The following is a 26,651-nucleotide window of genomic DNA, read 5'->3' as shown; positions in this document are numbered from 1 at the left end:
CCCCTTCCCTTAGCCTCATCTTTGCTCAAATGCCAGGTTCCCTGCCCCAGTTCTCCAGTTTCACTCAATACATACTTACAGCTCTCCCCAGCCTTGCTTTTCCAACAAACATTTAAAGATTCACCCCACCCACTACATTGGCAGTAGCCTCGCTCACTCAACTCTTCCTACCAGCCTCCCTCCCATTACACTTCATATGCAAAGCAACATAATGAAAATTTCCATAAAGATTCCAACTTACTTAAAACAAAGAACAAAACAGTAAAAACCCTGTTCATAGCACCTTGCTTCTCCCATGCTATTTAATGGGGAGAGCAAGTTTTTTCCTGTCTTAATTTTTCAACAGGCAGCAAGATGGCAGCTCCCAAATTCTGAGTAAGTTAAAAATGGAAGAGTTAATGGGTCTCTTGACTTTTAGTCACAGCCCTGAATTGGGGATTACGAGAAGCTGCCCCACACCAGCTGGACCACTCGGAGACACTGTGCCTTACAGCATAAGTGGCAAAAAAATGTAATTCACGAGCAGAATGAGAGCAATTTACACTGTGCTGTCTAGGCTATTTTAAATGTCTCGTTGGATGTGATAGAGCTCCCACCATTCCTTTAGGCTGTACCATATGAGGGGTGGAAAATATGTATAATATACACACACACATTCACCCCTCTTTAAATTAATGCCACAAAAATTCTGTGTGGGATACTTCACCTTTTGCATTCTTTAGAAATTATTTCAAAACTATAGGCAAGTAAAGCACCAGCATTTCCAGATCAGTGCCTGAGAAGTAACACGCCCTGAGTGGGCTTTAGTGTTTAAGATGCATGTATGACAGAGGACTTTTGAAACAGGTCTTTAATTTTTCATTCACTGGATGCATATCTCTTAAAAAATTAAACACTACTTCCAAACTATATGCAAAAAAAGCACAAAAAAACAGATCACGAATAACGTTGCGGGGGAGAGGAGAAGAAGGCAGCACAGTGGCGTTCCAAGAGAATACATAATTTACAAGTTTAAAATCCAATCGCTCCCTTTCTATGCCTGGGCCACTCTTAAAATATTAACGATCAAGTCTCTTCTGGAAGTGTATGGAGCGTGCTTTAATCTGAACCAGTACCTGGGGAAAAGATTACCGCTAGGGGCATACATTTTCTCTCCTTGTTTGCCCAAAAGAGTGCGGAGTGTCCTGTTGCGGGACAGGATTTTGTCGTAGAATTCCACCCCACCTCTGGCGTAGTCTTTGGAAATGGTGGCCACCTTTCTGTCCGACCTGTAGTCTAGTGCATGGCTCACGGCATCATAAGCAAGAAAGTAGCCAACAAGTCCAATTGCTGCAATGGTGATGTTATAAATGCCTCGAAACACTCTGGGGCCAGAATACAAGCCCAGAAGCTGCTTTATAGCCACCCCAGACAGACAGGTGCCAGCTAAGCAAGCAGGAAGCACAGCTGCATAAACTACAGGACTATTGCTTTGCAAGTACACAATCTCTCTGGCAATGGCAAACTTCTGAGCCTCTGGTGAAAACATCAGGGCTTCCTTCAAAGCTAGCCCTTGTTTACTGTCCCAGTCCACTTCTCTGCCATTTATCACAACGACACGGTTGACAATTCCTTGTCTGTCCTCCGCTGTGCTATTGAAATTGGCAGGGATGCCCACCAGAGAACCTGCAGGCAGCCACGGGATCCCAGCACTCACTGGGTGGAAGCCAAAAGCTGCAAAAGGTTGGTAACAATTCACGGACTTCACGCCAACATCTCCCAGAACATTGTGGAAGAGGCTGCGTAGCTTCTCCGAGAGCTCAGCCGGTTGCCCCTTAGTCCAGCACTGATACCAGAGTTTGAACGTCTGCTCAGGAAAGACATGATAGGAAAGGTTAGCTCCAAACAGCCCAGTGCAGGACACTGCCAACAAGCCAGTCCTGTGCTTCTCTACCAACGCAGCTGCCTTCCACAGGAATGGACCTGCCATAGCCAACTTCCAACCTGTTCATAACAACATACAAACAGGGAATTAAAAGATGCACATATGGGTCCCCTTTCATTTTAAGATTATTTTAAACAAGCAGAGTCCGATATCCAGGAAATCACTCCACTCTATTTATACACAAAGATATAAATACAAGAATAAGTAGGGTACAACTGTACTACAACAAGGAAAATGTAAACCCTTTTGTTATACGGAGACTTAATCTCATGCTCTTGTGCTTCAGAATGCAAACTAGTTGATACAGAGGCCCAGAAGGAATCAATCCCTTTTTCTCCTCCATTAAATCAGTTCATTGTAATAAGGGTAATATATCAGTATTATGGTAATGTCACCACATCCATTTACTAACATATTCTGAACAGAGTACCCTGTTTTACCCAATACTGCATATATGCCCCTTGCCAGAACAGTTTTCTGTAACTCAGATGACTTCTGTTCCATCAGTCACATAGTTTAGATATTAACGGCAGAGGGATCATTGTGATCATCTAGTCTGACCCTCCTGTATAACACAGGCTGTTAAATTTCACCGAATTACCCCCTATTGAGTGCAATAAATTGCGTTTGGCTTAAGCATATCTTCCAGAAAGGCATCCAGTCTTGGTCTGAAGACATCAAGCGTGGGAGAATCCACCTGTTCCATTGATCGTCTGTCCCAGTGGTTAATAACCAACACAGGTAAAAATGTGCGCATTATTTCTAATTTGTGTTTGTTTGGCTTCAGCTTTCAGCCACTGGTTCTCGTTATGCCTTAAAGATGCGATTTATGCGATTAAAGAGACCTTTAATACCTGGTATTTTCTCCCCATGAAGGTACTTAAACACTGTAATCAAGTCACCTCTCAATCTTCTTTTTGATAAATTGAGCATATTGAGCTCTTTAAGACTTTCATTGCAAGGCATTTTCTCCAGCCCTGAATCATTTTGTGGTTCTTCTCTGCGCCCTCTCCAATTTGCAACATCCTTTCAAAAATGTGGGCACCAGCACTGTATGCAGCAGTGAGACTGATACTGGACCAGTGCCATACACAGGGGTAAAATTGCCTCCATACTCCTACTCACAGCTCTCCCATTTATACATCAAAGGATTGCATTAGTCCTTTTCCCCCACAGCATCAGACTGAAAGCTCACGTTGACTTGCTTGTCCATTATGACCCCTAAATCCTTTTCAGAGTTGCTGCTTTCCAGTACACAACCTCCCATTCTGTAGGCATGGTCTGCATTCCTTGTTCCCAGATTTTTAAATTTATTTTATGTGGCTGTATAAAAAAACACATTTTGTTTGACTGTGCCCAGCTTACCAAGTGGTTCAGATGGGTCTGTATGACTGCCCTGTTCTCATTATTTTTTACCATTCCTCCAATCTGTGTCATCTGCACATTTTATCAGCAGTGATTTTATATTTACTTCCAGATCATTGATGAAAATGCTGAATAACTTAGTGCAGGAGAGGGCAAACTTTTTGGCCCAAGGGCCACATCGGGGAATAGAAATTCTATGGCAGGCCATGAATGCTCACAAAATTGGGGGTAGGGTAAGGGAGGGGGTGCGGGCTCTGGGGTGGGGCTGGGGCATTTGGGATGCAGGAGAGTACTCCGGGATCAGGGCTGGGGCAGAGGTGTGGGGAGAGGCTCATGGGGTGCAGGCTCCGAGCAGTGCCTGCCACTGCTTCCGGGAGCTTCTTGAGGTACGTCCCTTATCTGGCTCCTACGCAGAGGTGCGGCCAGGCAGCTCTGCACGCTGCCCCATCCACAAGCACTGCCCTTGCAGCTCCCATTGGAGCAGGTCGGAGCTGGAGAGGGGCAATGCCGCGGCTTCTGGGAGCCACGTGGTGCAGCCCGGACCCAGAGCCAGAGCAGGGCTGAGCCGCATGGTGTGTCTTGCGGGCTGGCTTAAAACGGCTCGCAGGCTGCACTCGGCCCGTAGGCTGTAGTTTGCCCGCCCCTGACTTAGCACCTAGTACTTATCCTTGAGTAACACTAGAAACACACCTGTTCAATTATGATTCCCCAATGGCGATCATTTTTTTCATTTAATGTATAAAAATAGCATAATACAATATCAATAATCATAATCTTGTGCGGTACTAAATCAAATACCTCATTAAAGTCTAAGTACATTAATGTACACAGTTGCCTTTATCGACCAAATGTGTAATCTCCTCAAAGAATGAGATCGGGTTTGTTTGACAATGCCTATTTTCCATAAAAGCATATTGACTGGCGTTAATTGCCATAATATACTTCACGTTCTTTAGTGCTTTCCATCAAAGGAAAGACTGTTAAGATTTTATCAAAACTTGGTGGCAAGGCAGAAATATTTTCAAGCAAAGTTGCAGTTTCGAAATTTGAGTGAAAGACTGAAAGTTATTCAGTTTTCAACAATTGAAAACCAATACATTTTTGCTTTTTTTAAGCAGAGCCTGAAAATTTTTCAAAAGTTAAAAAAAAAAAAATCAGTTTCTTTGAAAATATAATACATTATTGAACAGTTCTTCATCTGAGGAATCCAAAAGTGGTATTTCTAACAATAATTAAATCTAACGACCTAGGGAAGGATTAATATCTTCTCTTTTACAGATGGAGGAAACAAAGACAAAGGAAAGGGGAATTATTTGCCCAAATACTTGTAAATCACCACGGGGGGGGGGGGGGGGGGATGGGGACGGACAGAGTGCCACTGTGAGTAGATTACACTAGTATTGCTGAAAGCTCTCTTGACTCTGAGTCTTTTGCTTTGGTGATAGCATTACTCTCCTTATTCTCCCAGGAAATAAAACAACCAAACAAGGATTCTTCCAAAAAAATTTAAATGGCCCTTTATCTTTCTGAAATAATTACCTTCTTAAAAAAGAAGCACAAAAAAGGTAAACTAGTCTTGGCCAGGATAGGACTTGGAACAGAAATAGTTTCCAAGTAGGAAACTCTGAGTCTTTAAAGAGAAAGATGAAAGGATGGAAAAACTTTTTAACCTGCCAAATCCTTTAGTTCAAGATTTTCTGCTTCTCTGAGATGGTGGCATCAGTGATACCTATGGCTCCAGCCCTGGAAGTTTTCAGGCACAGCAGAGCCCTTTGCTCATGTGGAAGCCCAGCGACTGTGGCATCTGCCCCAATAGGTCCTAGAATCACATCATTTTAGGAGGAGACATGAAGATATAGAGGGGGAAATCAGCACGTAAGTCTCATTGATGGTCTCATTGGAGGCCTAATTCCCCTCTGTGCCTTTGAAAATCTCCTCCCATAGTGATCAGCAGCAACAACGAGTATTAGACAGAAAAACCTAAAAGTGATCAAATTAATTGGATCTCTTCATTGTCTGACATTTCTCTTTCCTCTTCCTAGGGCTGTCTTTCAGACTGTAAATTTTCTGAGGCAAGGACTGTCTCGCTAAATGCCTTGTACAGCAGTGAGAACATAGTAGGTGCTTAATAAATAACAATAATGCCGGTCTTGGCACATAAATTAAGGCAGAACTATGATACTGTATTTACCTGTAGTCTTACAATCTACCCTTATGTTCTGTTAATGATTTGAGATGCTGAGTCTCCTCTGTCCCCCCAAAAGAGACGTTTAAGTTAATCAAAGAAGATTTGGTTAAAGAGCACAATTTCCTGGATCAGGCCCTAATATATTGAAAAAAACCCTCTTGATATTATTGCCGAGTTGTACATTTCAGGTACATTTCAGTGACATTACCAATGATAAACCTGAAAAACCTCTTTGCCATTAGTGACCTTTGGCATATTCACAAAGCTAATGTGTCATTGAAAATGTCACTTCATTTAAAGTGAAACAGCCATCACTTCAAAGGGAGATGATAATGTGCCAAATGCCACTTTGAGCCAGATGGGGAATTGAACCAGTGACCTGAACTAAAAGTACACACTTTTACAGCTTCAGCCAGAGAGCCAGGCTCTCAAGAGGTGGTCGGTAAAAGATTCATATGCTCAGAGGTACAGAAAACATAATCAGTAGATTACAACAGCACAAAACAACAGGCCTGCAAACAGTTTTCTTAAAAGTAACTATCCAGTTCTGGGGTTGGCTTAGCAGGAACCAAGGTTTCAGAAAAAGGTTAAAAGTAAAAAAATGTAAAAAAACAAAATAATCGTAGAAGAAAAACCAGATAATGCCTTGTGCAAAATTTCGAGATTTTGAATGCTGCATAGATAATGCACATTTCAACATTGTCATTCATAGTTTCTCCTTTTTTTCCCTTTCAAGTCATAATCCTCAATTTGAAAAATCAGAACTTCCATAGCAGATAAGGCTTCAGGCTTACAACTGAGCTCTGCCTGCACAGTGCTCAGAAGCCACGTGAAATGGCCCTTAAATCCATGCTGAGCTCATTACAGGATTGGAACCTAGCTGCTGTACCACATACACAATGTGGGGAATAAGCAGAATAACCAGGAGAATTTGGAAGAAATAATCATCCTGTTTTTTCCCCCACAAAAACCTATAGTAATTAAAACAAGGGACTGTTTCTCAATAGCTTTTTCAAGTGCCACCCAATCTTTAGACCAGATCCTCAGCAGATGTAAACCAGGTTTGCAACTCAGCTGAGGACATGGTCCTTTAAGTGTATGATAGGTATTTTTATTCATAATCTTATACAACATACTTACAAAGAAGGCAACTGAAAACTGAGACTAAAGGACGGTTTTTATGGCACAAATCCTGGATTTTCTTACTTATTTGATCAGTCCCCACGGAAGTCACACAAGGGTTTACAACACTCAGCCCTAATGTAAGGTGCAATGCTATGTTTCTATCATTGGGCCTCATCCTGCCTGCAGTCCCTAACTCAAGAAAGGAGATCTATTCAAGTCCATCTAGTAGCAGAGGACTGCAAGATCACGGCCCTTTATTTCTGTTAAAATTACTTCTTGAGAAGGGGAAGGATGGGCAAAAGATATATTAAGGAACTTTTGCCCTTCAATTTTTCATAGCATTGATTATTTTTATATTGCAATTTTGACTCCCAAATTAGTGCTGTCCTTGCAGTGCCCAGAGCCAAGTATCACTGAGTGAATCCAATAAGAGATGTTCTTTTACTTAAAATAAATGTGCCCAATTCTCCACTTCACACCTGGGCAAAGTGGGGATCAAACACTGCTACCATTCTAATTTGGTGAGACTTCCATCCCTTTCCCCAGGTGGAAGTAGCGCTGCCAACCCCAAGTGTTCAACAACCATGAGTCAGTGTCATGGTTTTACAGGACCTGGTTTAAAAGTTATGAAGTTTTAAGAACAACGAGGACTTCGGTGGCACCTTAAAGACTAACAGATTTATTTGGGCATAAGCTTTTGCTGGGGGGGTGGTCTTTTTGATGTGGCTTGTGTTTCCCGGATTAACTGGATTTAGGTGGGAAGGCGATGACAGATACCAAGGCAGCTGTGGGAGTGACTCCTGTAGTAGAGGACATATTGAGGATGACTGGATGTGGAAGCTGTGGTATGTACATGATCCTGGAGGGGGGAACCGGTAAGAGTTTTTTCTGCATGAAATGCTGTCTGATAGAGCTGATGGAGGAAAAGATCCGAGGTTTGGAGATGCAGGTGGAAAGTCTCGTTGAGTTTAGGAAGGGGTTTGAGCAGATGATGGAGCAAAGATATGAGGTATCTGAAGGGAAAAGCTCAGACTCATGGATGGAAGCAGGGCTGGGGAATTTTGAGGGGAAACTGGGTGAGGAAAGTGGTCAGTGGAAACATGTGACTAAAAGAACCAGGCAGAGGAAAAGAAGGCTAGTGAAGAAGAAATAGAGCTTAGGAATAGGTTTGCAGAGTTGGAAAATGAAGAAGGGGCTCAGCAGGTACTTGTTGAAGGTGGAAGGGTAAGGAAGAAGAGAAGAGAGGCTAGTCCTATCGGAAAAGCGGAAGAGTCAAGGGAGACTACACCAAATAGAAGCCCCAGAAGGATACAGGATGGGTTGAAGAGGATTATAAGGGAAAATAGGAATGGAAAGAACTTGCAGCCAGAGGGAACAAGGGAGAGACTGGAGAATAGCACCGTCACCAGGAAAAGGCAGGTCTATGTGATCGGGGACTCTTTATTGAGAAGAATAGACAGGCCTGTAACTAGAGCTGATCCAGAGAATAGAAGGGTGTGCTGTCTTCTGGGTGCTAAGATACGGGATGTAGACCTGAGGTTGAAAAGGATCCTAAAGGGAGTGGGAAAGAATCCCTAATTATCCTTCATGTGGGAACAAATGATACGGCTAGATTCTCGCTGGAAAGTATTAAAGGAGACTATGCTAGGCTGGGGAAGACGCTTAAGGAAATTGAGGCTCAGGTGATCTTTAGCGGGATCCTTCCTGTTCCTAAAGAAGGGCAACAAAGGTGTGACAAGATTATGACTGTCAACAGATGGCTTAGACAGTGGTGCTATAAGGAGGGCTTTGGGATGTATGGCCACTGGAAGGCATTCACGGACAGAGGACAGTTCTCTCAGGATGGACTTCATCTGAGTAGGGAAGGAAATAAACTTCTAGGATCGAGGCTGGCACAACTGATAAAGAGAGCTTTAAACTAGGAATTAGGGGGAGATGGATGGGAGATGTCCAGGAAATCTCCACGCCAGATTTTAGCCTTGAGAGGGAAGAAGACGAAGTAAGAAAGGATACAGCCGTGGGTAGGAGAATGTATATAAGGAGCGAGGGCAGTGTGGATACTAGTCTAATAGGTTATACTGGCTGTAGAATGACTGTGCCTAATAGGGTACAAAATGTGAGCGAGGCCAAACAACAAAAATTAAGATGTTTGTACACCAATGCGAGGAGCCTAGGTAACAAAATGGAGGAACTAGAGCTACTGGTGCAGGAAGTGAAACCAGATATTATAGGGATAACAGAAACATGGTGGAATAGTAGTCATGACTGGACTACAGGTATTGAAGGGTATGTGCTGTTTAGGAAAGACAGAAACAAAGGTAAAGGTGGTGGAGTAGCATTGTATATCAATGATGAGGTAGAATGTAAAGAAATAAGAAGCGATGCAATGGATAAGACAGAGTCCGTCTGGGCAAAAATTACATTGGGGAAGAAAACTAGTAAAGCCACTCCTACGATAGTGCTTGGGGTGTGCTATAGACCTCCGGGATCTAATTTGGATATGGATAGAGCCCTTTTTAATGTCTTTAATAAAGTAAATACTAATGGAAACTGCGTGATCATGGGAGACTTTAACTTCCCAGATATAGACTGGAGGACCAGTGCTAGTAATAATAATAGGGCTCAGATTTTCCTAGATGCGATAGCTGATGGATTCCTTCATCAAGTAGTTGCTGAACCGACTAGAGGGGATGCCATTTTAGATTTAATTTTGGTGAGTAGCGAGGACCTCATAGAAGAAATAGTTGTAGGGGACAATCTTGGCTCAAGTGATCATGAGCTAATTCAGTTCAAACTAAATGGAAGGATTAACAAAAATAAATCTGCAACTAGGGTTTTTGATTTCAAAAGGGCTGACTTTCATAAATTAAGGAAATTAGTTAGGGAAGTGGATTGGACTGAAGAACTTATGGATCTAAAGGTAGAGGAGGCCTGGGATTACTTTAAATCAAAGCTGCAGAAGCTATCGGAAGCCTGTATCCCAAGAAAGGGGAAAAAAATTCAAAGGAAGGAGTTGTAGACCAAGCTGGATGAGCAAGCATCTTAGAGAGGTGATTAAGAAGAAGCAGAAAGCATACAGGGAGTGGAAGATGGGAGGGATCAGCAAGGAAAGCTACCTAATTGAGGTCAGAACAAGTAGGGATAAAGTGAGACAGGCTAAAAGTAGAGTAGAGTTGGACCTTGCAAAGGGAATTAAAACCAATAGTAAAAGATTCTATAGCCATATAAATAAGAAGAAAACTAAGAAAGAAGAAGTGGGGCCGCTAAACACTGAGGATGGAGTGGAGATTAAAGATAATCTAGGCATGGCCCAATATCTAAACAAATACTTTGCCTCAGTCTTTAATAAGGCTAAAGAGGATCTTAGGGATAATGGTAGCATGACAAATGGGAATGAGGATATGGAGGTAGATATTACCATATCTGAGGTAGAAGCAAAACTGAAACAGCTTAATGGGACTAAATCGGGGGGCCCAGATAATCTTCATCCAAGAATATTAAAGGAATTGGCACCTGAAATTACAAGCCTATTAACAAGAATTTTTAATGAATCTGTAAACTCAGGAGTAGTACCGAATGATTGGAGAATTGCTAATATAGTTCCTATTTTTAAGAAAGGAAAAAAAAGTGATCCGGGTAACTACAGGCCAGTTAGTTTGACATCTGTAGTATGCAAGGTCCTGGAAAAAATTTTGAAGGAGAAATTAGTTAAGGACATTGAAGTCAATGGTAAATGGGACAAAATACAACATGGTTTTACAAAAGGTAGATCGTGCCAAACCAACCTAATCTCCTTTTTTGAAAAGGTAACAGATTTTTTAGATAAAGGAAATGCAGTGGATCTAATTTACCTAGATTTCAGCAAGGCATTTGATACCGTGCCACATGGGGAATTATTAGTTAAATTGGAGAAGATGGGGATCAATATGAACATCAAAAGGTGGATAAGGAATTGGTTAAAGGGGAGACTGCAACGGGTCCTACTGAAAGGCGAACTATCAGGTTGGAGGGAGGTTACCAGTGGAGTTCCTCAGGGATCGGTTTTGGGACCAATCTTATTTAATCTTTTTATTACTGACCTTAGCACAAAAAGTGGGAGTGTGCTAATAAAGTTTGCAGATGATACAAAGCTGGGAGGTATTGCCAATTCGGAGAAGGATCGGGATATTATACAGGAGGATCTGGATGACCTTGTAAACTGAAGTAATAGTAATAGGATGAAATTTAATAGTGAGAAGTGTAAGGTTATGCATTTAGGGATTAATAACAAGTATTTTAGTTATAAGTTGGGGACGCATCAATTAGAAGTAACAGAAGAGGAGAAGGACCTTGGAGTATTGGTTGATCATAGGATGACTATGAGCTGCCAATGTGATATGGCTGTGAAAAAAGCTAATGCGGTTTTGGGATGCATCAGGAGAGGCATTTCCAGTAGGGATAAGGAGGTTTTAGTACCATTATACAAGGCACTGGTGAGACCTCACCTAGAATACTGTGTGCAGTTCTGGTCTCCCATGTTTACAAAGGATGAATTCAAACTGGAGCAGGTACAGAGAAGGGCTACTAGGATGATCCGAGGAATGGAAAACTTGTCTTATGAAAGGAGACTCAAGGAGCTTGGCTTGTTTAGCCTAACTAAAAGAAGATTGAGGGGAGATATGATTGCTCTCTATAAATATATCAGAGGGATAAATACAGGAGAGGGAGAGGAATTATTTAAGCTCAGCACCAATGTGGACACAAGAACAAATGGGTATAAACTGGCCACCAGGAAGTTTAGACTTGAAATCAGACGAAGGTTTTTAACCATCAGAGGAGTGAAGTTTTGGAATAGCCTTCCAAGGGAAGAAATGGGGGCAAAAGATCTTCTGGTTTTAAGATTCTACTGGATAAGTTTATGGAGGAGATGGTATGATGGGATAATGTGATTTTGGTAAGTAACTGATCTTTAAATATTCAGGGTAAATAGGCCAAATCCCCTGAGATGGGATATTAGATGGATGGTATCTGAGTTACCCAGGAAAGAATTTTCTGTAGTATCTGGCTGGTGAATCTTGCCCATATGCTCAGGGTTTAGCTGATCGCCATATTTGGGGTCGGGAAGGAATTTTCCTCCAGGGCAGATTGGAGAGGCCCTGGAGGTTTTTCGCCTTCCTCTGTAGCATGGGGCATGGTTGACTTGAGGGAGGCTTCTCTGCTCCTTGAAGTCTTTGAACCATGATTTAAGGACTTCAATAGCTCAGACATGGGTGAGGTTTTTCATAGGAGTGGGTGGGTGAGATTCTGTGGCCTGTGCTGTGCAGGAGGTCGGACTAGATGATCAGAATGGTCCCTTCTGACCTTAGTATCTATGAATCTTTCGTGAGTAAAACCCCCCACTTCTTCAGATGCATCAGCAGTTTTAAGAAAAAAGTCTTTTCCTTAACCTGCCTTTCCTACCCTAAAGGGTTAATGATTTCAATCTTTTCTCTATAATCTTGACACTTAGAAACAATTTTTTAAACACGAAAGTAGAAACTCTGACTTAATCACATAGCTCTGGGACCTGAACTTTAAGAAAAAACACCAAATATCATGATAATGGGCATCACTGTGAACATGACAACACAAGGTGGAGTCAGCTGGGAATCAGGCCCTTAAAAGTCTCTCTTACTGCCCTTTGCGTAAAACTCCCTCCCATTCAAATTCTTCCAGCAGGCTGTTTTTAAACCCCTTGTCACCTATTTTCAATGGAGTTACAGGTTTCAGAGTAGCAGCCATGTAAGTCTGTATTCGCAAAAAGAAAAGGAGTACTTGTGGCACCTTAGAGACTAACAAATTTATTAGAGCATAAGCTTTCGTGAGCTACAGCTCACTTCATCGGATGCATTCGGTGGAAAATACAGAGGGGAGATTGAACTCTCTCTCCCCTCTGTAATCTCCCCTCTGTATTTTCCACCAAATGCATTCGGTGGAAAATACAGAGGGGAGATTGAACTCTCTCTCCCCTCTGTATTTTCCACCAAATGCATCTGATGAAGTGAGCTGTAGCTCACGAAAGCTTATGCTCAAATGGAGTTACACTAGCCTAAGAAATTGATGTAGCCATTCAGAATCGGGTTTCAGTCTTATTCTCACTTAAGTCCCTGAGAGTTTTATTGGTCACTTCAGGGAAAGCAGGATTGGGCCTAAAAGGAGAGGAAGGAGGAGCTTCATAATTGCTGTGAAAAGTGTGTGTGTGTGGGGGGGGGGGGAACCCAAGGGATTTCACAAGAATCATGAGAGCTGGGGGTACAGAGCCCAATTCCTCTCTCCCTTACGCGCATGTCAATGAGGAGTAACCTCCAGGCAGCCGAAGGAAATGCCTGTAAAACCAGGGTGAGAAGAAAATCAAGCCCCCCCCCGCGCTTAAAACCTTGTATTCACTCGGCACAAAGCAGGCAGCTCCCTCGGCCCCCCCCCCCCCCGGAGCCCGGCAGCCCCCAGGCACAGCAAAGGAGGGCTGTTCTCTCTCTTGCACCAGGGTCACCCAGTCTGTCCCCGGAGCCTGCTGCTCGCCATGTCACAGGGCCCCCCCCCCCCCGCCGCCTCTCACCGGCCTCCCCCGTCCGCCGCCGCCAGCTCGCGCCCCGGAGCCTGAGGGAAGCGCTTGCCGTAAAGCAAAGGGCTGTGGCGAAACCTCAGCACGGCGGCAAAGCCGCTGGGGGGAAGCGGCGGGCGGCTGGGGTCGTCATAGCAACGCAGGCGGCGTGTAAGCCTTGCCTGTTGCACGCCTGAGGCTGGCTGGCCTCTCTTGGGGGCTCTGACTATTGAAAAGCTCACCCTGAGAAAATCAGCCACACTGGCCAGGGTGGAGCCTGCGTTAGAGTCTGCAGCAGGGCATGCAGTTTACTGCCTCAGGTTTCAGAGTAGCAGCCGGGTTAGTCTGTATTCGCAAAAAGAAAAGGAGGACTTGTGGCACCTGAGAGACTAACAAATTTATTAGAGCATAAGCTTTCGTGAGCTACAGCTCACTTCATCGGATGCATTTGGTGGGAAAAAAAAGTTGAGAACCAATGTGATCTTTCGCAGCTTGAAAAGAAAGCGTGGGTAGTGAGCACGCTGTCTCAGCCATAAATTTAACCTGAGGATGCTACTGTCTAAACACAAGCCAGCACTTTCATAGCTATGTGTCTAAAATCCCAGGGATAAACACTCCCAAACTTGGGGGTCTTTGATAGGCAGCCCTGGATGCACACTCCATGGCCCTGGCTTCTGGGGGTAACACAGAGTAAACTGAAAAGGAGTACTTGTGGCACCTTAGAGACTAACAAATTTATTAGAGCATAAGCTTTCGTGAGCTACAGCTCACTTCATCGGATGCATTTGGTGGAAAAAACAGAGGGGAGATTGATATACACACACAGAGAACATGAAACAATGGGTTTATCATACACACTGTAAGGAGAGTGATCACTTAAGATAAGCCATCACCAGCGGGGGGGGGGGGGGGGGGGGAAGGAGGAAAACCTTTCATGGTGACAAGCAAGGTAGGCTAATTCCAGCAGTTAACAAGAATATCAGAGGAACAGTGGGGGGTGGGGTGGGGGGGAGAAATACCATGGGGAAATAGTTTTACTTTGTGTAATGACTCATCCATTCCCAGTCTCTATTCAAGCCTAAGTTAATTGTATCCAGTTTGCAAATTAATTCCAATTCAGCAGTCTCTCGTTGGAGTCTTGTCACCATGAAAGGTTTTCCTCCTTCCCCCCCCTGCTGCTGGTGATGGCTCATCTTAAGTGATCACTCTCCTTACAGTGTGTATGATAAACCCATTGTTTCATGTTCTCTGTGTGTGTATATAAATCTCTCCTCTGTTTTTTCCACCAAATGCATCCGATGAAGTGAGCTGTAGCTCACGAAAGCTTATGCTCTAATAAATTTGTTAGTCTCTAAGGTGCCACAAGTACTCCTTTTCAGTTTACTCTGTGTTACCCCCAGAAGCCAGGGCCATGAAGTGTGCATCCAGGGCTGCCTATCAAAGACCCCCAAGTTTGGGAGTGTTTATCCCTGGGATTTTAGACACATAGCTATGAAAGTGCTGGCTTGTGTTTAGACAGTAGCATCCTCAGGTTAAATTTATGGCTGAGACAGCGTGCTCACTACCCACGCTTTCTTTTCAAGCTGCGAAAGATCACATTGGTTCTCAACTTTTCCAGACGACTGTACCCCTTGCAGTTGTCAGATTTGTCGTGCATACCTCAAGTTTCACCTCACTTAGAACCTATTTGCTTACAAAATCAGACATAAAAATACAAGTGTCAAAGCGGACTATTATTGAAAAATCGCGTACGTTCTCATTTTTACCACGTAATTACAAAATAAAATCAATATAAATAGTGTACTTTCAGATGTCAGCGTATAATATACAGAGTAGTATAAACAAGTCGTTGTCTTTATGAAATTTTAGTTTGCACTGACTTTGCTAGTGCTTTTTATGTAGCCTCTTTAAAACTAGGCAAATATCTAGATGAGTCGATGTACCCACTGGAAGACATCTGCATACCCTTGTTGAGACCCACTGTTATAAAAACATTGGGTGAGGTAATATCTCCAGCTACACTGCCTACAGTGATAAATTATTGCATTAATAAACAACGTGAATTATTATTCAGACTTGGAGCTGAGAGACATGTTTTCATCAAAACAAGGAAAATGGCTTTTCAATCAAAACAAATAGTTTGCAGAAAGTTTTGCAGGGTATTTTGGCTGAAAATTTCAACATTTTTTAATAAGAAACTGAAAGACAATTTGGTTTTAAAATACTAAAGAAGTGTTTTTCCCCTTCCTTTTCTGTAGAGTTGGATGGGACAGGAGAATGAAGGAGGAAGAGGAAAAGGAAAGAAAAGGGGTGGGGGAGTCTGAAAATTTCTGTTTCCCAAAAAACAAAACTTTTTGTTTTGGTTTTCATTTTATGGGGATTTTTTTAAATCCACCTAAAAATAAATCAAATGAAAATGAAAATATTTTGTTTTAATGTAAAATTTTATTTGTGGAAAATATAGAGCATTTTTCAACCAACCCTATTCAGACTTTTCTTTTTGCAGGTCAGAAGTTCTGTGTTTCACTTGCAATAATTTAGGCTCCCCGAGTGAAATCCTGGTTCCACTGGGGGGGGGGGGGGAATCAGTGGCAAAATTCCTATTGACTTTGATGGAACCAGAATTTCACCCTCTGATTTTCTGTGCATATCGCCGAGATAAAAAGAAAGGTCTGATTTATCTCACACAAAACATCCCCACACAGGCTAACACAACTCTTTCCCCCAAATGTGCTGGCATCTCAAGGTTTCTGTTAAACCATTGACACATGTATGGTTCGATATTACCATACCTCTGGGGAAGAAAAACCAGAAGCAGCTGTTGAATTGCTCATTGGTGCCAACTGGAAAAGTTGCCTGTTCACATATGCTCTGGACAGCTGTGCAAACTGTATCCAGTACAGATGCAAAAAGCAAGCAGTTATTTAAGGCGGGGGGTGGGGGGTGGAGGAGGGCTCTGAAACATGCATTCTGGGAAGAAGAATCTCTCTGAACAGCTCCTTTCTCCTAAGTCACAAAGAAGAGCAAATAGGCTTGTTAGGAGGAGGTTAAATTTAAATAAATAAAGAAAGAAAGAATAGGCTACTGTCAGCACAAAATAACCACAAAAATGTTATGGGAGTAGCACTCATTAATAAGGGATACGTTTCCACAATGTTTGCAGAAATGAATGTCTCATTACTATTGAAAGCAGGACCTCTCATACTGCAACATAGAGTTGGCCCTGGGTTTGCTGCTATGAGTAATACAAAAGCGCAATGGAGATGGGCATGGTGCTTTAAAATAAAAACATTGATAAGTCCCTGTCCTTAGGATCCAACAACTGAAGAGTCAGATCCTTTAACCCTTACTCATCTGATTAAGGCCTTAATTGCACGAGCATCAAACTGAAGCCATGGACATCCCACCCCTTCCTCAGGGATGTGTCTACAATCAGTGTAGCCCCAACTTTACAAGATGTGCAATGAAAAGAGAACTTCACATCTTGGAAACACTCTAGCTACTTTGTCTGCAACAAAAATGTAACTCTGAAGCTCCAGGAAGCCACACAACACAACAGACATTTAGGCTCAGGAAAAAAAAAAGTATGTTATTTCAGCTTCAGTTAGGAGGAAGTGAATTTCCATGGGTTCATTCCACCCATATGCGTTTCAGTGCAGCAACTCCAAATGCTTTCCTGCAAAATGATCTATATAGGTTCTTATATATCCCTGATCATCTTAATATCTTACTAGGAATTCATTAAATGATGTGAACTAACATCTACCATGTGTGGTCATTCTCTCTCCCATCCTCTCCCCAGAGGGAGAACAGCCTGTGCAGTGTGTGGAAGGTTATTTTATTGTTTTTTTGTTTTTTAAATAGTGGCTTGCACTTGGAAAGGAAGGTGGTGAGGTTTACAATGGCTCTTAGGTCCTGCGAGTGTTCATTCCACATTCTGAGATCGGCACCCCAGGAAACTGTGTGTGGCACAGATGAGTTTTACTCTTGTAGTAGAAAGTTCCCTCATGCTAGTGGAGCAAATTTGTCAATCATGATTCTCATCAGAGAGTTTTACACAAGTTTCTCTTGACAGTTTTATAATAAATAAGATTTATTTTAAAAAGTGGAAACCCAAACCCTACTGAGTTTCTTGTAGCCTATGTTAAGTTTCAATGTCTAATCCAAAACCAGATTAGATTCTGGTTTCAACAGGCATTTAGGAATGAATCAATGACATGGTAGGACAGAACTGTGCTGTCACTTTATTGCATAGCCAAAGATCTAGGCACATAGATCACTTTTTAAATTAACCTGCTAGGTGGTGCTATAGGACATGCTGTAAACTATTCAATCCATAAGAAATTACATTTTCAGTTTGATCTTTTACAGGAAAAGAAATAGATTTCTAGATAGCCTATTCCCCCATCCTCAAATCTCTAAATTTCTGGACAAATCCTTGCTGATTGATACTATGTATCAGCTGAAATGTTGGTTCTTGTTAAAGAGTGAACTGTAACCTTTTGGTCATTGACTTCAGTTTCTGTTGAAGAGTTTGCAAAAAGAAAAGGAGTACTTGTGGCACCTTAGAGACTAACAAATGTATTAGAGCATAAGCTTTCGTGAGCTACAGCTCACTTCATCGGATTCATCGATGAAGTGAGCTGTAGCTCACGAAAGCTTATGCTCTAATAAATTTGTTAGTCTCTAAGGTGCCACAAGTACTCCTTTCCTTTTTGCGAATACAGACTAACACGGCTGCTACTCTGAAACCTGTTGAAGAGTTTGTTCCTTTATGTTGCTTCTTTGACTGTATGATCACCCAGATAAGGATGGTTAGTTCAGTGATTCTTTATGAGTTTGAAGTTGATCCATCACAACAATCCATAAAGATTCCAAGCCTGATTCTCTGCTCTGTTATATGAGATTCATCCATGGAGCTGGCCTGAACCTGAACCTTGAAACCAAACATACCTGAACTTTAGTGATGGTGTAGGGAGGGAAATTACACAATCCAGACTCAAAACCATATCGGAATTGTGTATCTCAGGCACATCGCTACTTAAGGTAGCTCTTGTATATTTCAACAGAGTCATGGGGTTAATGCCTCCTTGCACATTTGTGCAATGTATTGTGTGAACCACTGGTAGGAGAACAGGATTAGTAGCAGGAAAAGGCAGGAAAGGAGATTATTCAGCCCTGGTCTACACTACAAATGTATGGTTTCAGAGTAGCAGCCATGTTAGTCTGTATTCGCAAAAAGAAAAGGAGTACTTGTGGCACCTTAGAGACTAACAAATTTATTAGAGCATAAGCTTTCGTGAGCTACAGCTCACTTCATCGCATCCGATGAAGTGAGCTGTAGCTCACGAAAGCTTATGCTCTAATAAATTTGTTAGTCTCTAAGGTGCCACAAGTACTCCTTTTCTTTTTGCGACTACAAATGTATGTTGGTATAACTAAGTTGCTCTGCGGTGTGGAAAATCCACACCCCTGAGCACCACAGTTATACTCACCTAACTCCCAGTGTAGGCAGCGCTACATTGATGGTAGGGCTTCTCCTTTTGACACAGCTACCTTGGGGAGGTGGAGTACCTTCGCTGATGGGAGAAACTCTCCCATTGGTGTAGGTAGCATCTTCATTAAGCACTACATGGGTGCAGCGGCAGAGCTGTAAGTGTGGATAAGTGCAAATTCTCTGGAGCAGGGACTAATTACTGCCCTGTATTTGTACAGTGCCTAGCATAACTGGGCCCCATTTCTGACTGGTCCCTAGGCACTATTGTAATAAACATAGTTAATAATAAAAAAGAGGGCATGGAGGAGAGGGAAAGACACAGCAAGAGCCTAGAATAGATAAGAGGGGAAAGAGAGCAAGAGAGAGCCACTACTGAAATAGAGAGCAATCCCACAGCCACCAGGGGATATATGACTAGGGCTTGAGAAGTCATGATTTTAGGACAGGATTTCTCCAGTAAGAAAGAATGCCTGAAGGACAGAGAGGGAGAAAAGCCTGAGTGTGACACAGGGGTCTTCAGAGCACAGAAGAGGATTTGGTTTGAAGACATGAGGCTCTGGAAGAGTAATGGTGTCCTACAGGCAGCAGAGAGGGACTATCTAAGGAGGATCCAGGCAAGGAGGCCGCGACTAAGTCAGACTCTGGTTTTCACTACACCGGAAGGCGCAGTCATTGGTTGAGAGCAATCTGGGCAGCTGGAACATGTTTTTTATCCTAGTGCTTCAGTAGCTCATAGCATTTACAGTTAACAGGAGGGGATAGGGTGGTGAGCATGTGGAGGAGCGTTATATGGACCATAAACAAAATACAAGATGATAGCTGATATGCTTGGACAGTACATATATTAAGGTGATGCAAAATGAGGAACAATTTTGAGAGGGTTTATCAGCAGAGGAAGGCAGGCAATGCACAAACACTAACATGATATCAGATGAGTTAGAAGAGAGAATGCTGGCACTTTTCAAAAGACCAGTCAGGAGAAGGTCCATTTTCACATACTTAAACTCTTGTCCTGTTTATTCTATGTGAGGGGAAGAAAGGCTAAGCGCTAACTCGCTTTCCAAGTCTTGCAAATCTGCATGGGATCATGCATCCTAATGTAGCAGTGATAAGATGGCAGGAGTTGAAAATGTGCAGAAGAGAGAGACGGAGTGCAAAGTTATAGGCCGGTTAGGTCCCAGCAACCCTAGTAGATGAGGGGGAAGAGACCCACCTATATTGGGTTTCAAAGCCCTGCCTGTTCCCCCCTGCACTAGGATGATATGGTGGCAATTCCTGATGGACCCTATCTGAGTACCTAAGCTACACTCATCACGGTAGCCTCTGAAGCCTTGGAATAGGAAAAAGGTGAATTTTAACTGGTGTTAACTAACCCTGTAACAGGATGTGCTTAGTCAGGAGCTGACTCCACACCCTGTCACTCAAATCCCCACCACTATACATAAAATTGGGACTCACTGAAAGACAGGCAGTCAGAACAGGGTGTCAATTAACTGAGTAGAGAGACAGCTGAGGGGCTAATTGGGTGGACATAACCCCTATCCCTTACTGGGACTATATAAGCAGACAGGGGGCAGCCCTAAGGACCTAGGGAGCCTGAAAGAAGGTACAATTAGCCAGGTATGGCAGCTGCTCATAATACTGTACCCTTCCCTAGAAACAAATGGGGGAAGCTATTGATTGCAAATAGCATGTAAATAGCATTCCACGCTTGGCCTGCTGAAAGGATATGAATCAAGCAACATGGACCATGGTGGTTAAGAACATCTGGAGATGGAGTGGTCAGTCATTAAGATTAGAAATACTTTCAGGGAACCACCCATGATAAATTGTAGAAAATGGAGACAAGTTGTAGTTTTGATCCATGTTAGCTAGTTGAGGTAAACCCCCAAATCCCCTTTACACTAGGATTTTACTATGGCTCTTAATTAACAGGTTTAAAATACCTCCCTACCCCACTAAGGACTTGGTTGAATACCAAATCCTCTGCCAGTCTCATACTGGTACTTGAGCCTCTATTTCCTGAGTGAAAATGCAGCTGTAGTATCCTATGGGGAAAAGATTCCTGTCCCCTAAATGGGTGTTTCCCACATGGAGAAGTGATTTGCCCTATATTGTTTGTCATTGCTTCAGTGTGCATGCAGCTTTACAGCTACATAATAAGACAGCTCCCTTGTTTGAAGAGTTTAGACAAACATAATAAAGAATGATAGTAAACAAGAGGGGTGTGGGAGAGGGACTGGGCTTACATTTGATCTCACATCAAACCTTCAAACTCCTGAGCTCCAAATGTTGGTCAAAATGAAGTCACTCATCTCTAGTGTGTCATTACAATTTGTAGTTATGCAGGCTAAATTAATCAAACCTCAGCTTCAGGATCTAAATTAATTGCACAGATGGGCCTGTTGTAACAACTGGGCCTACAAATTTACTCTAATTGTAAGCTCAACTGGTGAAAAGTGAGCAAAGATTCATGAATTATCACAATGATTTGTTATATAAAACTGTTTAAGAAAAGATTTGAGGAAACAGAAAAACTAAATTAATGTAAGCAAAAAGGGTTTTCTGATACCAATCAGGGACTGTGTCAAGAGTCTGACCAGTAGACAAGAGCTGCAGAAAATTGGAATTCAAGGAACCAAAACTGGTATATTGGAACTTAGGATTAATTGGGGAATAAAATAATGAGAATGGACTATTTTGCTTATCATTCCCTTTTTAGGGTCCTTAGAAAGAGACTTTGGGGGAGATCAGCAGGAGAGGGTTTTTTTACCATCCCTGGGGCTGTAGTGGAAGGATGGTTGCTGTGACACTAGACCTTGATATTCCAGTGGGAACATTTGACCATCATTGCTGCCTCAGCATGGACCCCAACCTAATACGTACAAAATCCTGCTCTGTCTTCCCCTCTCTCATGTGCCCCTGTCTGCCCCCATCTTCTCCCTGTCCTATCTCCCTCTCTCTTGGCTTTTCACTGGATCCTGAAATCAACTGCTGGACACGGCACTAGCACGGTGAGATGAGATGGCCCATCCAGCTCACAGTGAGAAGGACCCGTGAAGGAAAGGGACCTGACCATATCAACCACATGATAGAATCACAAAGAGGCGAGCCAGTGCCCAGAGCAAAAGCTGTCATGGTTGACCTACCAGGCCAAAGCATCTGTCCGTGCCACTCTGTATCCTGAGAACATCTCTTCTCTCCCTTCTGTGTCTGTCTGTTTTGCCTATGGCAGGAAAGTCACTATCATTCTCTATTCAGAAATGAACTCTCTCCCCCACTACGGACCGTTCGACTGAAAAAGAGACTTTAAACAATATTCACTGTCTCCAGTAAGGACTTTGATAGGTTTTGATTAAGTTTGTTTTGCATAAACAACTAATTTCTAATGTTCTTTACCATGTTTTCCTTTTGTATGATTCAGTTAATAATTTCTAACCTTTGGTCTGAGTTTTGTAACGTGTTTGCCATGGTATTAGTCAGGCTGATGTCTCTGTATATCAAATCCCAGACCTTGTCTAACACGATTTAATGTTGGACAATGACTGGGTTATGTTAACACCTCTAGCCCATATATTACATCTAAATTAATATAACAGGCCCAGATGAGATTTTGATGACTATGAGCTGCCAATGTGATATGGCTGTGAAAAAAGCTAATGCGGTTTTGGGATGCATCAGGAGAGGCATTTCCAGTAGGGATAAGGAGGTTTTAGTACCGTTATACAAGGCACTGGTGAGACCTCACCTAGAATACTGTGTGCAATTCTGGTCTCCCATGTTTAAAAAGGATGAATTCAAACTGGAGCAGGTACAGAGAAGGGCTACTAGGATGATCCGAGGAATGGAAAACTTGTCTTATGAAAGGAGACTTAAGGAGCTTGGCTTGTTTAGCCTAACTAAAAGAAGGTTGAGGGGAGATATGATTGCTCTCTATAAATATATCAGAGGGATAAATACAGGAGAGGGAGAGGAATTATTTCAGCTCAGCACCAATGTGGACACAAGAACAAATGGGTATAAACTGGCCACCAGGAAGTTTAGACTTGAAATCAGACGAAGGTTTTTAACCATCAGAGGAGTGAAGTTTTGGAATAGCCTTCCAAGGGAAGCAGTGGGGGCAAAAGATCTATCTGGCTTTAAGATTCTACTCGATAAGTTTATGGAGGAGATGGTATGATGGGATAATGGGATTTTGGTAAGTAATTGATCTTTAAATATTCAGGGTAAATAGGCCAAATCCCCTGAGATGGGATATTAGATGGATGGGATCTGAGTTACTATAGAAAATTCTTTCCTGGGTATCTGGCTGGTGAATCTTGCCCATATGCTCAGGGTTTAGCTGATTGCCATATTTGGGGTCGGGAAGGAATTTTCCCCCAGGGCAGATTGGAGAGGCCCTGGAGGTTTTTCGCCTTCCTCTGTAGCATGGGGCATGGTTGACTTGAGGGAGGCTTCTCTGCTCCTTGAAGTATTTGAACCATGATTTAAGGACTTCAATAGCTCAGACATGGGTGAGGTTTTTCATAGGAGTGGTGGGTGAGATTCTGTGGCCTGCGCTGTGCAGGAGGTCGGACTAGATGATCAGAATGGTCCCTTCTGACCTTAGTATCTGAATCTAAACGTACCGCATGACTCTATCGGTTTGTGGCCTATATAGCTAGTGCTTTAGAAAGTGACAAAAATCCCATAATGCACTTAGCCAGCTGTACAATTCTGCAGTACATGAAAAACTCCTTTCTGATCCCAGCTGGTCATCCTCTTCTACTAAATGCAGAACTATCCCTCCACTGGTCTTGGTCAAGACCTGAATAGAACCCAAGCAGCGGGTGACCAACAGGGAATAAGAAGAACATGAAGATGATTAAACTCTTATCATTCATAGAATCATAGAATCATAGAATATCAGGGTTGGAAGGGACCCCAGAAGGTCATCTAGTCCAACCCCCTGCTCAAAGCAGGACCAAGTCCCAGTTAAATCATCCCAGCTAGGGCTTTGTCAAGCCTGACCTTAAAAACCTCTAAGGAAGGAGATTCTACCACCTCCCTAGGTAACGCATTCCAGTGTTTCACCACCCTCTTAGTGAAAAAGTTTTTCCTAATATCCAATCTAAACCTCCCCCATTGCAACTTGAGACCATTACTCCTCGTTCTGTCATCTGCTACCATTGAGAACAGTCTAGAGCCATCCTCTTTGAAACCCCCTTTCAGGTAGTTGAAAGCAGCTATCAAATCCCCCCTCATTCTTCTCTTCTGCAGACTAAACAATCCCAGCTCCCTCAGCCTCTCCTCATAAGTCATGTGCTCTAGACCCCTAATCATTTTCGTTGCCCTTCGTTGTACTCTTTCCAATTTATCCACATCCTTCCTGTAGTGTGGGGCCCAAAACTGGACACAGTACTCCAGATGAGGCCTCACCAGTGTCGAATAGAGGGGAACGATCACGTCCCTCGATCTGCTCGCTATGCCCCTACTTATACAACCCAAAATGCCATTGGCCTTCTTGGCAACAAGGGCACACTGCTGACTCATATCCAGCTTCTCGTCCACTGTCACCCCTAGGTCCTTTTCCGCAGAACTGCTGCCGAGCCATTCGGTCCCTAGTCTGTAGCGGTGCATTGGATTCTTCCATCCTAAGTGCAGGACCCTGCATTTATCCTTATTGAACCTCATTAGATTTCTTTTGGCCCAATCCTCCAATTTGTCTAGGTCCTTCTGTATCCTATCCCTCCCCTCCAGCGTATCTACCACTCCTCCCAGTTTAGTATCATCCGCAAATTTGCTGAGAGTGCAATCCACACCATCCTCCAGATCATTTATGAAGATATTGAACAAAACGGGCCCCAGGACCGACCCCTGGGGCACTCCACTTGACACCGGCTGCCAACTAGACATGGAGCCATTGATCACTACCCGTTGAGCCCGACAATCTAGCCAGCTTTCTACCCACCTTATAGTGCATTCATCCAGCCCATACTTCCTTAACTTGCTGACAAGAATGCTGTGGGAGACCGTGTCAAAAGCTTTGCTAAAGTCGAGAAACAATACATCCACTGCTTTCCCTTCATCCACAGAACCAGTAATCTCATCATAAAAGGCGATTAGATTAGTCAGGCATGACCTTCCCTTGGTGAATCCATGCTGACTGTTCCTGATCACTTTCCTCTCCTCTAAGTGCTTCAGGACTGATTCTTTGAGGACCTGCTCCATGATTTTTCCAGGGACTGAGGTGAGGCTGACCGGCCTGTAGTTCCCAGGATCCTCCTTCTTCCCTTTTTTAAAGATGGGCACTACATTAGCCTTTTTCCAGTCGTCCGGGACTTCCCCCGTTCGCCACGAGTTTTCAAAGATAATGGCCAAGGGCTCTGCAATCACAGCCGCCAATTCCTTCAGCACTCTCGGATGCAATTCGTCCGGCCCCATGGACTTGTGCACGTCCAGCTTTTCTAAATAGTCCCTAACCACCTCTATCTCTACAGAGGGCTGGCCATCTCTTCCCCATTTTGTGTTGCCCAGCACAGCAGTCTGGGAGCTGACCTTGTTAGTGAAAACAGAGGCAAAAAAAGCATTGAGTACATTAGCTTTTTCCACATCCTCTGTCACTAGCTTGCCTCCCTCATTCAGTAAGGGGCCCACACTTTCCTTGGCTTTCTTCTTGTTGCCAACATACCTGAAGAAACCCTTCTTGTTACTCTTGACATCTCTTGCTAGCTGCAGCTCCAGGTGCGATTTGGCCCTCCTGATATCTTTCCTACATGCCCGAGCAATATTTTTATACTCTTCCCTGGTCATATGTCCAAGCTTCCACTTCTTGTAAGCTTCTTTTTATGTTTAAGATCCGCTAGGATTTCACCATTAAGCCAAGCTGGTCGCCTGCCATATTTACTATTCTTTCGACTCATTGGGATGGTTTGTCCCTGTAACCTCAACAGGGATTCCTTGAAATACAGCCAGCTCTCCTGGACTCCCTTCCCTTTCATGTTAGTCCCCCAGGGGATCCTGGCCATCTGTTCCCTGAGGGAGTCAAAGTCTGCTTTCCTGAAGTCCAGGGTCCGTATCCTGCTGCTTACCTTTCTTCCCTGCGTCAGGATCCTGAACTCAACCAACTCATGGTCACTGCCTCCCAGATTCCCATCCACTTTTGCTTCCCCCACTAATTCTACCCGGTTTGTGAGCAGCAGGTCAAGAAAAGCGCTCCCCCTAGTTGGCTCCCCTAGCACTTGCACCAGGAAATTGTCCCCTACGCTTTCCAAAAACTTCCTGGATTGTCTATGCACCGCTGTATTGCTCTCCCAGCAGATATCAGGAAAATTAAAGTCACCCATGACTTTAATGGAATTAAAGTCATTCCACTTTAGCTAGTACAACTCCAGATTCTGGGCCCACTCCCACAAGTTGTTAAGCTTCCTTAATACTTATCAGCTTTGCTGGGAGTTGAAAGTCCCGGGTTGCCCTCGGAATCAGGCCTTCTCTAGCAATGATTAAAATTACCAATGATTAAGTTCTTTTTCTTATACAGGATTATTGATTTAAAAAAATAATTCACCACTAACTCATCTTTTGGTGTTTTAAACCAAATTAGGTGTGTTTATATCACACACAGGGACATCCTGCCACCGGGACAAAAACGGTCATCAAAAATGGATTCAATTTCTTATCTGGGACTTCTTAGCCAGTGCATATTGGGCAGATTTACTGTACCATGGGAATGAGGACAACAACATATTGTCTGCCATGAATACAACCTTTATTTCAAGAGCTACAGCTCCACAATTAACTAGTTCTGGTGGAAGGAAGCTAGCTATAGTAAATTAAAATACCATGCATCACCATATCAGAGTGAATTTGTACCATTTCCCCTCAGGATTAGAGATAGTCCTGTTTGTATAGAAAGGCGGGTCTTGATTACAGGCAGTGCGGTAATAATTAGCAGATTTAATCTTAAAAATCAATAGCAGTTACTCTTGCAGACACCCTAAGAATAATGGAGCAG

The 26,651-nt window shown here is 43.1% G+C and overlaps 1 protein-coding gene across 1 annotated transcript; it reads right to left on the bottom strand.

Annotated features, from left to right (window-relative positions):
- Window positions 1-832: 832 nt before the first annotated feature.
- TMEM177 (transmembrane protein 177) lies at window positions 833-13,248 on the bottom strand. Its single transcript, XM_038421876.1, has 2 exons — window positions 13,177-13,248; window positions 833-1,983 (listed from the first exon to the last, which is right to left on the bottom strand). The coding sequence occupies exon 2, from the start codon at window positions 1,967-1,969 to the stop codon at window positions 1,034-1,036; it is 936 nt and encodes a 311-aa protein (XP_038277804.1). The 5' UTR covers window positions 1,970-1,983; window positions 13,177-13,248; the 3' UTR covers window positions 833-1,033.
- Window positions 13,249-26,651: the final 13,403 nt, after the last annotated feature.

This window comes from Dermochelys coriacea, chromosome 11 (genome assembly GCF_009764565.3).
Source record: "Dermochelys coriacea isolate rDerCor1 chromosome 11, rDerCor1.pri.v4, whole genome shotgun sequence".
NCBI classification, from domain to species: Eukaryota; Metazoa; Chordata; order Testudines; family Dermochelyidae; genus Dermochelys; species Dermochelys coriacea.
The sequence above is the reverse complement of the archived record's forward strand: the minus strand, read 5'-3'. Positions and strand labels throughout refer to the sequence as shown.

What these genes read in the sequence shown, in the direction of transcription:
- TMEM177 (XM_038421876.1), bottom strand. Translation starts at nt 1,969, where the DNA reads ATGGCAGGTCCATTCCTGTGGAAGGCAGCTGCGTTGGTAGAGAAGCAC.